Genomic DNA, 13,397 nt, shown 5'->3' on the forward strand with positions numbered 1-13,397 from the left:
TAGAAAGTCTGGAACCCACTCCAGTGTTCTTGCCTGGAGAATCCCAGGGACGGCGGAGCCTGGTGGGCTGCCGTCTGTGGGGTCACACAGAGTCGGACACGACTGAAGCGACTTAGCAGCAGCAGCAGCAGAAAGTCTGGAATAACTTTGAGGAGCATAATAGAAACTCTGCAACAGGCTTCAATACCAGGTTGAAACTGTTAGATAAATAAACTATTTATTAAAAATAGGGGGAAAAGCCCTAGCTTGCTTTGAACAGACTGTTAGTAGAAATATGAATATTAACTCTCCTAGTGAGGGCTCAGAAAGAAGCAAGGAGCATTGTAGAAAATATTTGTATTACTTTAGAAAATGTATAAATCATCACCAAGAGACTGTTGGTGGAAATATGAACATTAAAGGTCCTGCTGGCATTGAGGACTCAGAAGTATATGAGGAACACGTTACTGGAAAACAGAAGAGAAGAACTATTTTTTATTTAGCAGAGAACGCTTAGCAGAATTGAGTCTTACATTTATGTGAAAAGCAGAATTTGTAACAATGAACTTGGGTATTTAGCTTTGTTGCTAAGTGTTGAAGGTGGCACCTGGTTTCTTGCTGCTTACAGCAAAATCTGAAAGAGAAGAGATAAGTTGAAGGAAGAAATGTTAAGCAAGAAAAGAATCAGAATGTGGTATTTGGGAAATTCTTGGCCTACCCATATTGCAAAAGATGGTAAAATTAGGTCATTTACTGTCCGGAAAGTGTGCCCTGAGGAGAAATATAAGAATGTAACGGGACAATCTTTTGTTAGTGCCTGAAAGTGAAAGTGAAAGTCACTCAGTGGTGTCCGACTCTGCGACCCCATGGACTGCACAGTCCATGGGATTCTCCAGGCCAGGATACCGGAGTGGGGAGCCTTTCCCTTCTCCAGGGGATCTTCCCAACCCAGGGATTGAACCCAGGCCTCCCACATTGCAGGTGGATCCTTTACCAGCTGAGCCACCAGGGAAGCCCAAGAGCTAGGGTAGCCTAGCCCTTCTCCAGAGGATCTTCCCACCCCAGGAATCACACCAGGGTCTCCTGCATTGCAGATGGATTCTTTACCAACTAGGAAGCATCAAAAGTCAAGGTATTCAGTCACACAAAGGACCATTTGGAGAGATTAGCCATGTGACTCATGGAACTCTTTAGCCATCTGAGCAAAAACCAAGCATAGAAATGGGATTATCCAAAAAGATTTGTGAACGTTCTTTTTCTAATAGGGTAAATCCCAGAGACATACACAGGAAACCCACACGGTTCTTAAGGATGCCACACAAGCAGAGTCACTGACAGCTTGTAATGGAAGGGACAGAAAGAGGGCAAAACAGAAGGAAGCTGTCAGACTCCCAAAACTGCACAACCAAGAAACAAGAAGATGAAAACACGTGGAAAAGGAGAGATGACTCCAAAGGCAGGGCTGTGCGGCCAGAAGGTGGAGCCAGGGACCACAGAGAATTATTCCCAGGCCTTAAAACCTAATACTGTTTTCCCGGCTGGATTTCAAAATTGCTTCAGAAACTTCTCCCCCCACCTATTTTCTCCCTTCTTGAGTGAGAATGTCTGTAACTGTTATCCTATTTCTGTCTCACCATTGTATTTTAAGAGTAAATGCCTTGTTTTCTAGTTTCACAAGTCCACAGATGAAGAGGAATTTCTTCCCAGGACAGATTATACCTGGAGCCTCACCCATACCTAATTTAGATGATTTAAATGATGAGATTTGGGACTTCTGAGCAAGACCTAGAGGGGATTTGGCTCTTTGGTTGCTGCTGTAACTGAGGCTTTCGGAAATCTTGAAATAGGATAAATATATGTTGTATGTGAGATAAGCATGGATCTTTGGAGGCCTCAGGGCAGACTATGCTAAGCATAATGCCCTCCTCAAAAGGTGTCCAACCCTAATCCCCAGAACCTGTGACAGTTTTATTGAAGTGAAGTGAAGTCGCTCAGTTGTATCCGATTCTTTGCGACCCCATGGACTGTAGCCTACCAGGCTTCTCAGTCCATGGGATTTTCCAGGCAAGAGTACTGGAGTGGGGTGCCATTAGGTTGGTATAAACATAGCAGGTTTTGGACCATGAATTTTAAATCACTATAACTAGGCTCAAACACATCTTTATTCATCAGAAGAGGCACTATTACAATCAACAGATTTTGCCAACAAGAAATAAGTTTGTTTATTCCTGTAGCATAAAAATCCGTGCTTTGGGATTCAGTGAACTCTGGGAAAGCATTTTCTGCCTCCTGCTGGTTATGGAAGTGTTTTCCCAGCAAAAAGTTGTCGAGATGCCTGAAGAAGTGGTAGTCGGTTGGCAAGAGGTCAGGTGAATAAGGTGGAAAAGGCAAAACTTCGTAGCCCAACTCATTCAACTTTTGAAGCACTGGTTGTAGGATGTGCAGTCGGACGTTGTCATGGAGAAGAACTGGGCCCGTTCTGTTGCCCAGTGCCGGCTGCGGATGTTGCAGTTTTCAGTGCATCTCATTCATTTGCTGAGCATACTTCTCAAATGTGGTGGTTTCGCCGGAATTCAGAAAGCTGTAGTGGATCAGAAAAGCAGCAGACCACCAAACAGTGACCATGACCTTTTTTTTGGTGCAGGTCTCGCTTTGGGAAATACGTTGGAGCTTCTTCTCAGTCCAACCACTGAGCTGGTCATCGCTGGTTTTCATATAAAATATGAAACTTTGAAACATATGAAACTTTGAAACATACGAAAACTTTGAAACATATGAAAACTTTCGTTGAACATCACAATCCAATTGAGAAATGGCTTGTTGTTGTTGCGTAGATTAAGAGAAAACACCACTTCAAAACAATGATTTTTTTTTTGAATTGTGGTCAGGCACCCACTTATTGAGCTTTTTTACCTTTTCAATTTGCTTCAAATGCCAAGCAATCAGTTTCAATGATCCTCTCTCAACTGATTGTTGTCAACTTCCTATGGCCGGCCACTGCATTCCTCATCTTCAAGGCTCTCATCTCCTTTGCAGAACTTCTTGAACCACCACTGCATTGTACGTTCATTAGCAATTCCTGGACTAAATGCATTGTTGATGTTGCGAATTGTCTCTGCTGCTTTAAGATCCATTTTGAACTCGAATTAAAAAATTGCTCCAATTTGCTTTTTGTCCAACGTCATTTCTATAGTCTAAAATAAATATAAAATAAACAACAAGTAGTGTCACTGGCAAAAAACATAAAGCAAGAAATGCACATTAAAATTCTGTATGTAACTGCATTTATTTAAGAATGTATTCCAATGTCAAACAGCAAAGTGCAACAATGCGAAACCGCAACTACTTTTGCACCAACCTTAATATTGGCATGGCAAAAGGAACTTTGATGATGCAAGTTAAAGATTTTGAGATGGGGGAGTGGTTCTAGATTGTCTGGGTACATCAATGTAATAACAAGGATCTTTATAAGAAGATCAGGATCAGAGAAGATATGCTAACTGAGGTGTGAGTCCTAGCTTTGAAGATGGAAGACAGCCACAGGACAGTCAATCTTTATAAGCTGGAAAAGGCTTCTCTAGAGCTTCTATCAGGAACACAGATCCGTCCCATTTTAGACTTCTGACCTACAGCACTGTGAGATACTGAATTTATTGTTTTGAGTCACTAAGTTTGTGGTAATTTGTTACAGTAGTAATAAGAATTAATCCAGTATGAAAAAGTGTGCAACACATGCTCAAGCTGTCCCCTTGAAACAGAAAACAAAAACAAATGTTTGACATTTACACTGTTGAAGGATCACTAGAACTGTGGTCCCTGGTTTATAATTTATGACGGGTCCCTCCTGGGGCGAGCAGTTTCAGGAGGCCATATTCTGAACCACGTCCCCTCATTCTCCTGCCTACACTGTGGCCAAGGTCACTCAGTTCTGCACAAATCATCTTGTTTAATGTTCATGACAAGCCTAGGAAATGATTGTTGTCTCCATTTTACAGATGAGGAAATGGAGGCAAACAGATATCTTCCCCAAGGTGAACTGGTAAGAAGACACAAGATTTAAATGCAGATTCTTAGCCACTGTACCATCTGGTAAGTAAAAATTGCTCTGTTCACACTCTTTCATTAGCTTAAAAAATATTTGTTTGGGGACTTCCCTAGTGATCCAGTGGCTAAGACTTCACCTTCCACTATAGTGCGTGCAGGTTCAATACCCGGTCAGGGAGCTAAGATTCTACATGTCTCTCGGCCAAAAAAACATAAAACAGAAACAAAATTGTAACAAATTCAATAAAGACTTCTAAAATGTGTGTGTGTTCAGTTGCTCAGTCTGTCCAACTCTTTGCAATCCCATGGACTGTCTGTAGCCCATTAGGCTCCTCTGTCTATCGGATTTTCCAAACAAGAATACTGGGGTGGGTTTCCATTTCCTCCACCAGGGGATCTTTCCCCACCCAGGGATCAAACCAACCTCTCCTGTATTGGCAGGCAGATTCTTTTACCACTGAGCCATCTGGGAAGCTCAACAACTTTTTAAAATTCCACACCAAAAAATTTTTTTAACAAAATAAATAAATCTGCTTAAACTCTGAGATTCTATGACAAGTATAATTGTCAAAGATTTAGGAACAAATACAACTGACATTTGCTTTGCATTGAACATTTGTTACCCGTGGGAACAGAAGTGCACAGGAGGAGGGAAGCCCGTCGGCTTTTGGGTATCTCTCAGTGTGTCTTGTAGAGGACAAGGAGAGCGTCAATGAACCTATCGAGGCTGGTGAAGTGAACATCTTCTGTGATAGGAGGTAAGAACAGAACCAGAGAAAGCTCTGGAAGTCAGCGCACCATTGCTGTCAGGCCATGGAAGCTGTAGGACAATTGAAGCCCTGAGTAAGAAGAGACTGAGTCTGCAAGAGCCAGGGCAGAGGGTGCGGCTCCTTGTGACAACAGCAACAGAAGCAGTAGGACCGCGCGCGGGTCAGGGAGCCTTGTGCTCCTGCCGCCAAGGTGGCTTCCGGTCACCTGTCATGCTCAGTGAGGCCCGATGGGGCTGCAGAGCGCATGTCTCACACATTTCTTGGGTCCTGTGAAGCAACTCCCACTCCACCCCAGGCAGCTGCAATTCTTGTCCCCCTTATTCCCATGTGTAACATCACAATGAGCTCCCCTTTACTTGAGATTTTGAGTTAGTCTCTATTCTTCCCAAATCAAATAACTGAGCCCCCTTTCCTACCCCCAGCAGGTGGCCCCTGAGGAATTATTTCACCACCACCACGGGCACCTACCTGGGCTCCAGGACACCTGCCACAACCAGTTCCCTCTAGGAACTGCTGAGTAACTGTGGCCGCATCCTCACTTTTGAGGTGACCTTCTTACAAGCTGACATGAAAACCACCTCCCTTCTCCAACAAGCAGAGTACAATAAAATCAATGCTGTATGATCTTTCTTAATTACAATCAAATCCCAGCCCTGTCTTCTTGAGGTTAACATCAGATCCCTTGATTAGAATTGGATTTTGAGTTTTCCTCAAATTCTTCAGTCACAGCCAAGTCTGAGGTTGTACCATTTCAATATGTGGCTGGATCCACCTGTGAAAAATTGATTCTTTCTAATTCTCCCCACCACTGAAACACATTCAAATCTTGTCTTTTTCAGTTTTTCACCCAAAATCCAAGATAAAAAATGTATTTTGCATGAAAATATAGAACATACATATATAAATACATTGAAAATAAAACGTTCACAATACCCTAAAGTTTTCTATTCTCTTTATTAAAATGTTTGACTTGACCTAAAAATATTTATTATAATATTTCATGACCTGCAGTTTGAGAATTATTGGTGTAGTTTCTCCTTTCTTCAAAATTTCACTTCTCAAACACAGATCTTTCTTGGCTCCAGCTGTTTCTCATCTTTTAGCAGTCAAACATCTCGGGAGAGAGTGGTCTGCTCTTCACTTCCTCAGCTCTCATTCACTCTTCAGTTGACAATGTTTTGTCTGTGATGGTACCCTGGCCTGAAGCTGCCCTCAGGAGGTCTAACATCTTCCTTGATGATAAAGCCCGAATTTCCCAGCTATTAGCTAACCTGTGTCCCCAGCATCCTCCCACATGACTAGCCATTCCCTCGTGAAAGTTCTCTCTTGCTCTGGCTTCCTAAGGCCTTCTACCATTTCTGCCAGTTAGTACTTAAGAGTCACTTTCTCTGCTCCTCTATGCATCTTCCCAAGGCCCTTCTCTTTTCTCACTTAATACACCATTCTTTTCTTTAAGATTTTATTTTCAGCTGTGCTGGGTCTTTGTTGCTTTGCACAGGCTTTCTCTAATTGCAACAAGAGGGGGCTACTCTTCCTTGCAGTGCCTGGGTTTCTCACTGTGGTATCTTCTCTTGTTGCTGAGCACAGGTTCTAGGGCATGTTGCCCCACAGCACGTGGGATTTTCCCGGACCAGGGATAGAACCCAGGTCCCCTGCATAGGCAGGAGGATTCTTAACCACTGGACCACCAAGGAAGTCCCAATACACTGTTCTTGAGTGGTTTCATTTTTCTCTCATATGGAACACCTGAGAGGCCCTTCTCCTCAGCACAAACCCTTCCTTCTATCCAGTACAAACCCAGGCCACAGACTTTGATGTGAATGTTTCCAAATTGGAATTTTTGCTCACTTGAAAACCTAAACATTTGAAACTCTAAAGTTTTTGTCTGCTTTTCTGCAGTGATATTTCTCCTCTGATGTTATAAATACCACTGAACGAAAAGGAGAGAAGGCAAGGGGTACATGGAGTGTGTGAAGGGTGACGGTGGTGGGAAGTTGCAATACCTGCAGTAGATATTGTGGTTAATCCCCAGCATCCATTCCATATTAGACGATTAGCCCAAGTCAGTAAGTGGCTTTCCCTGCTGAATGTTACTGCTCTAGGAACAGACATACCCATGATCCTTGCCATACAGCCTGAAGGAAAGGACTTAAATCTCATACCTGGGAGGAAGGTTTTCTTTTTCCTTCACTGGATGTGGAAACAGAAGCATCACCCAGTAGCTGCTGGCACTCTGCTTTGGACCATGAAGAGAACCATCCCAAGGATGAAAGTGCCCTCCAAGGAGGAAGGCTGAGCAGAACCATGGACAGAGCCTGGGTCCTTGACTTTATAGTAAGTCCCCTACATACATACCAAGGAGTCCCATTCAGAGAGTGCATTCCCAAGTCTGATTTGTTCGTAAATCCAACAAAGTTAGCCTAGGCACCCAACTAAAACAATCAGCTGTAGTGTACTGTAGTATAACAGGTTTCTAATATTTTTCACACAAATAATACATGAAAACACAAATAAAGAAAACATTAGATCTTACAGTACAGTACCTGGAAAAGTACAGAGTACAGTACAACAGCTGGCCCGTTCACATCTTTGAAAGTTCATACGTAGGGGACTTAACTGTAGTAAGCTACTGAACCAACCTCAGAGCCCACCTACCTCTGGCTTCTGGTCACATGAGATACATGTTTAATTTCTTTTTCTTAAAGAATGAGGTTATTGTCACTTGTAGCCGAGAGCATCCTGATAGATTCAGTATCTCAAAATATTCCATCACCCTTGAACTTCAAACCTGTGGACTCAACTGCCCGCCAGCGCTTCCCCTTGGCGGTTTCATAGCATCTCACCCTGAATGAGTCAAAACTACTTTTGCTGTCTAGGGCCTCCTCATTGCCCTACACCAATCTTTCCTGTTTCTATGAATGGTCCCACCATCTGTCTGCTTGTTCCCTTTAAAACCTTGGATCACCTTTGCTATTTCCTTTTCTCTACACTGAAAATCACCCCTTAGGGTGACGGGTCTCAAATCTATCCACCTCTTTGCCCAAAATCATCTCTTGCATGTTTCACTGCAACAGCATCTGAGCTGGTCTTCCATCTCCTTCTAACTCTTTCTGCACCCCACAGCCAGAGTGATCTTTCTAAAATACAGGTCTGAATACTTCACCCATTAAATCCTTTTCTTTCCTTTTTCCTTAGAATAAATTCTGAGTGCCTTAATATGTCATATAAGGTCCTCAATGACTTGGCCCTCATTGTCCTTCCAACCCCAACACCATTCCTTCCTTTCTAGCCTTCATTTCAGCAACATAAAACTACTTTTACTTTGCAAACTCCCTCTCTCTCATCTTATGGCTTATGTATCTGCCTAGAAAGTCCCCCTCCTCTTCCTGCTTCACCTGAATAACTCCTACTTCTCCCATGCTCATTGTGATGGTGCCTCCTTTAGGAAGCCATCCCTACCCCAAGACTGGATTATGTGCTCTTCTTCATGTTCCCCCAACACTATCTCCTTATCCCAGTCACATCACTTATCACAGGGTTGAATTGTGTGCTTATTTGCCTATGTCCCCCACCCAGACTGTGAGTTCTGGCTTACTCTCTGTACCTCGCACTATAATTGAGTGAGGAAAATCATTCTAAATTCAGAAGTGATTTTGACTTCAAGACAAGGGTAGGTTGGAATGGAGTGGAGGACAGCATGGAAACAGATACTTCCAAGCATGGGGAGGAGTGATGGCAGCAGAATCTGATCTGCTTGCTTAAGTGCAGTGAACAGGTTCGTGTGGGTGGCAGGGCCATACCAGGGGAAAGGGCTACTGAGGCAGAAAATGTAACCCAGGCAAGAGCTGAGAGTGGCCTGGACCAGTGGGGTGGCAGTGGGCACGGGGAGAGCCAGACAAGCTTGAAACAGCTATGAAGCAGAATTAACAGAATTGGAGCATGTGAAGAAAAGAAAGGGCATAAAATGAGGTGAGCTGTAATTTGAGCAATGGAAGTCCTGGTGGTATCTTCACCTATGATGGAGAATCCGTAAGGAAGAACATGACTGCAGACAGTGGAGAGCAAGGTGACGGGCTCTGCTTTGGTCATTCAGGGTTGCAGATGGGGAATGGAGCTTGAGAAGGAATGGACAGAGAGGTAGGAGGAAAATCAGGAGGGTAGACAGGAGTCATAGATGCGAGATAGTGAGAGTCAGAGAAGAAATGACTTGAGGCAAGGGGAAAATAGTGCTGAGCCTCCTTTGCATGGACGCTCCCATACCACAAACACAAGTGCACTGGGGAGTTCTCTCTCTCTTTACAATTCCATGATTTAAAAAAACCTAAATATAACTAACTTACAGTATTATATTACATTCAGGTATATAACACAGTGATTCCGTATATTTATACATTACAAAATAAGCACCACTGAAGAGGGTTCCCTTGATAACAGTTTTATTTGATTTAAAAGTGAAACTCAGACCCTGACCCACTCACTAACCTTGGGGCTGTGGCAGGAATAGACTCGTCCTGGGGTTGGTCAGCTTCTTACCAGAATGAGAAATGGGGGAACATACAGACTTTTACCAGGAAAGAAATGGGGACCATAGAGACTCTTAGCAGGACTAGAGTGGGGAACATATGGATCATGCCTATGTGGGCATGGACAGGCAGGGAGAGGCCCAGCTACAGTGCTGGGTAGGGCTTGGCCACCGGCCAGGTAAGGGGTGACTGGCGCCATCCCCTGGACACATGCAGAAGGGAGGAGACTAATTTCGGACTGGTGTTAGGATTTGGCCTTAGAGGCCTGGGGCAGGGCAGGGAGCTCTGATCAGTTCAGTAGCTCTGAGGAGACTTGTCCAGCTCACTGTGCTGCTCCTTCTGAGACTCTGTCACCACCTGCTGGGGGGTGAGGCATGTGAAGGGCACAACCCACTCAGCACCACCCTCCCTCTAGCTCCTTTGTGGCAAGGTGTACCCCCTCCCTCTCAACCAGTTGAGGCTCCCGTCTGAACATCCACCTCCATCTCCCTGTCTCACTCTCACCCCAAGAATCACTCACCCACAAACACCCGAAGATTACTTACACCAGGCTGGGGCTCAGAAATACTAGGGGAAGTGATGGGGTTCTGGGCTCAAGTGGCCCATCTCACCTCCCCATCCCGGGTCTCAATGGTCCTGATCAGAACCATCTTCCGGCTGTGGGTTTCCTGGGGAGGTTCCACCTCAGGTACTGAAAAGGGCAGGATGAGAGGTTGAGGGGAGGAGTCTTGGGATATCCAAGCCCCTATATCTTTTTGGGGTGCAAACAGTTGAACACGACTGAGCGACTGAACTGAACTGAATATCTCTTTGGGAGGAGAGGAGTGGGGAGGGGTAGGGCCTGAGGATCAGGGGCGAGGACAGACTAGGACTCAGGCAAGAATCAATCCCTGAGCAGAGCCATAGCAAGAGTCCAGTCAGGGTAGAAATGGACAAGGGGATAGACAGGTTGGAACTCAAACGCGGAAGACTCACCAGTCGTCTTTATACTCAAGGATGCAAAGGAATGGACTGGCACGGAAATCCTGGGGACAAAACCTGTAGTCAGCTACTCGGCGTGGGGTTGGGGGGGACCTTGGCCTTCCACCCGCCTCTCCTCCACCCCCACCCATCCCGACCACGCCCCACCCTCCCCTCACCGGCTCTCCTCGCCCTCCAGCAGCTTCCGGTAGGTGGCGATCTCGATGTCCAGGGCCATCTTGACGTTAAGAAGCTCCTGGTACTCTCGCAGGTGTCGCGCCATCTCCTCTTTGAGCTGCCGTAGCTCCTCCTCAAGCCGCGCGGCGCCCGCCTGGTACCCGCCGGCCTCCAGGGCAAACTGCTCCTCCAGCTCCCGCAGCTGTCTGAGCAGCGCCTCGTTCTGGGGAGGTGGGTGAAGAGGGGGGGTCAATAGGGGGAGCCCAGCCTTCGTCCTCCACCCCCGGGGCCGGGGCGCGCAGCCTGGTCCTCACCGTGCCGCGAAGCCCGTCCACCTCGCACGTCAGGCTCTGGATCTGGCGTCGGGACTCATTCATCTCCTGCTTGGCCTGGCGCAGGGCCTCGTGGTTCCGGTTGGCGGCGTCGGACAGGTCCGCGTACTGCGGCGAGGGTGGCAACTCGGGCGTGAGCGGGCCAGATGGGCCCTTCCCCCCAGCGCCCCACCCTTCCAGGCCCTCCCAAACCCTCCCACCCCCGCGCCCCCCCACCGTACCCCCGCACCTTGGATTTGTACCACTCTTCTGCCTCCTGCAGATTCTTCGCCGCGATGCTCTCGTACTGGGCTCGGATGTCCCTCAGCGCCGCTGTCAGCTCGGGCTTCACGGTCGCCTCCACCTCGACGTGCTGCACTTGCTGGCTCTCCACGCTCAGCTGCAGGTCTCTCAGCTCCTGTCGCCCAGGGCAAGATGCCGAGTTCACCGCGCAGATTCCACGCGGGCCACACAGTTGGAGCGCAGAAAAGAGAAGAAACACTTGAATGAACAGAAGGGGGCGCCAGGGAGCGCAGCGCGCTTAGGCCTGCACAGCCCGAGCCCCGCGGGTACTGTCATCGGCGAGGTTTCAGGCGTGCATCTCCGCTGCTTGCCACCAGGTGGCGCAGGGGTGTGAGTCTAACCACCTGTAGAGGGGGTGGAGGGAGGGCCCACGTCTACTCAGTGAATCTCGTTTCTCTTCCAACGCTCCCCCAGCTCCAGAGACCACCCTCAACCTCTGAAGTCGCACCTAACACCTGGGTCCACCCACCTCCTCGTGCAGCTTCTTGAGGAACTCAATCTCATCCATCAGAGATTCAATCTTGCGCTCTAGCTCCAGGCGGGACAGGGTGGCGTCGTCCACGTCCTACAGGGGTTCGAGAGCAGGGAGGGGTTGCTTAGGTCGAGGGAGAGCCTGGCCCTCCCTGTCTGTCTCTGGGGGCTTCTGGTCACCTCCCTTTGCCCACAGATGCCACCCTGGATATGCAGGTGGTGGGTAGGGGTGGGGATGGGAAGACCGAGCTCACCTTACGGAAAAGCACGAGATTGTGCTCCGCATCCTCCCTCTTGCGAGTCTCTTCCTCCAACCTGGTGAGAAGAGTGTGCAGAAACTGAGCTCCGGGGTCACCGCCCAGCCTGCAGACCGCGACCCCCAGGATCTGGGTCAGAGCTGCTACTGCAGCCTCTAGGGAGGGGTCTTCAGGCAGCCTGATGGACTTGCCCCGTTTTCTCTGTAAACTGCTGGAAGGTGGGGTGGGGCCCCTTTGTACACAGGGGAGACACAGTAACTCCCCCTCCCTCACCTCCCCTGAGACTCAGCAAAGTGGTGGTGATAGGGGAGTGCCCGCCGGCGAGGGTGCTGCCTGCACACGCACAGCTGGACAGGCGAGGGGCGGCTCCTCCCTCCCGGCGGCAGCCTCGACGGTCGCCGCCCAGCCCTGGCCCTGCCCTCTGACCTCTGCTTGAGCGCTGCCAGGTCCTCCGCCAGCCCGTCGCGCTCCACCTGCACCCGGTCGCGCTCCCGGCCCAGCAGCTCCAGCTCCCTCCGCAGCTCACGGAGCTCCTGCTGGCACAGCTGGTCGGCGCGCGCCGGCTCCTGGCCCCGGGCCTGGTTCAGCTCCCCGCGCAGGGCCGCGTTCTGCTGCTCCAGGAAGCGCACCTTCTCGATGAAGTTGGCGAAGCGGTCGTTGAGCTCCTGCAGCTCCTGCTTCTCGTTGCTGCGCGTGGCCAGGAACTCCTGGTTGAGCGCCTCGGCCATAGAGAAGTCGAGGCGCTCCGAGGGCAAGCGCAGGAGGGCGCCCGTGCCCGCCCGGGGACCGCGGAAGCTGCCCAGGCGCACGGAGGAGCCGGGGGACGCCGAGCCCAGCAGGCGGCTGCTCGAGAAGCGGGAGCTGGACGAATAGGAGAAGGCCCCCGGGGACAGTGAGGGCGGTGGCCCGAAGGTGCGGCGGTATGAGGTGGAACTGACGCTGGACCGGAGGCCCGACGGGTGGCTCATGGCGGCCGAGGATGGGCAGTCACCGCCGGCAGAGCTGGTCAGGGCGCGGGGAAGGAGCCGCAGACCGCTGCGAGGCGGATTTATAGGCCTGCGGGTTCAGGGGGGGGGCCTGGGCTGCTCCTCCCACTGGCCTGACGGTGGGGCTATGTGGGGAGGGGGACGCCCCACCCCTGCGGAGCAGCGGGAGTGCCGCACCCTCTCTGGTGCTGGCGCCTGGCCCACTTGATTCCCCCTGTTGCTGGCGGGGAAGGAAGCAGGAATGGCGACCACAGGCCACAGACAGGCAGGGGGGTGAGGGCCAGTGACTTCTAGCAAGCATCCAGAGCTGGAGCCTAGGATGGGAGGGCCCGACTTGAACTGGGGGTCCCTGGCTGAAAGACCTGGCCAGGTAGGGAGATAGAAGGACTGGAGGTTAAAGGGCAGGCTTCACATGAGTAGGGAGGAGGTGGCCCAGGTGATGGAGAATCGGCCTGGCTTAGGCCCCAGAGTCTGTGACTCCACATGTCCCCTGAAGGCCAGGCTTCACTTTCAACTGCTGTCAGCTTACCCCTCTGTCACCACACCCAGGGAGATCTGGGGGACAGGAGCTCAGAGGCAGCGGAGGTGGGTAAGGGAGGGCTGGTCTCTCCATAAT

At 49.4% G+C, this 13,397-nt stretch overlaps 1 protein-coding gene across 2 annotated transcripts; it reads right to left on the reverse strand.

Moving 5' to 3' along the window:
* Positions 1 to 9,207: 9,207 nt before the first annotated feature.
* On the reverse strand, positions 9,208 to 12,958 carry PRPH (peripherin). Of its 2 annotated transcripts, none has more exons than NM_001102378.1 (9): positions 12,222 to 12,811; positions 11,793 to 11,853; positions 11,537 to 11,632; positions 11,015 to 11,182; positions 10,768 to 10,893; positions 10,456 to 10,676; positions 10,292 to 10,341; positions 9,928 to 10,007; positions 9,208 to 9,676 (listed from the first exon to the last, which is right to left on the reverse strand). In NM_001102378.1, exons 1-9 carry the CDS (start codon positions 12,761 to 12,763, stop codon positions 9,611 to 9,613), a joined length of 1,410 nt encoding a protein of 469 aa, NP_001095848.1. In that variant the 5' UTR covers positions 12,764 to 12,811; the 3' UTR covers positions 9,208 to 9,610. The 2 variants fall into 2 exon arrangements, with proteins under 2 accessions (NP_001095848.1, XP_005206345.1); XM_005206288.5 differs by having other exon boundaries at positions 9,213 to 9,673; positions 12,222 to 12,958.
* Positions 12,959 to 13,397: the final 439 nt, after the last annotated feature.

Source organism: Bos taurus, chromosome 5, assembly GCF_002263795.3.
Source record: "Bos taurus isolate L1 Dominette 01449 registration number 42190680 breed Hereford chromosome 5, ARS-UCD2.0, whole genome shotgun sequence".
Classification (NCBI taxonomy): Eukaryota; Metazoa; Chordata; class Mammalia; order Artiodactyla; family Bovidae; genus Bos; species Bos taurus.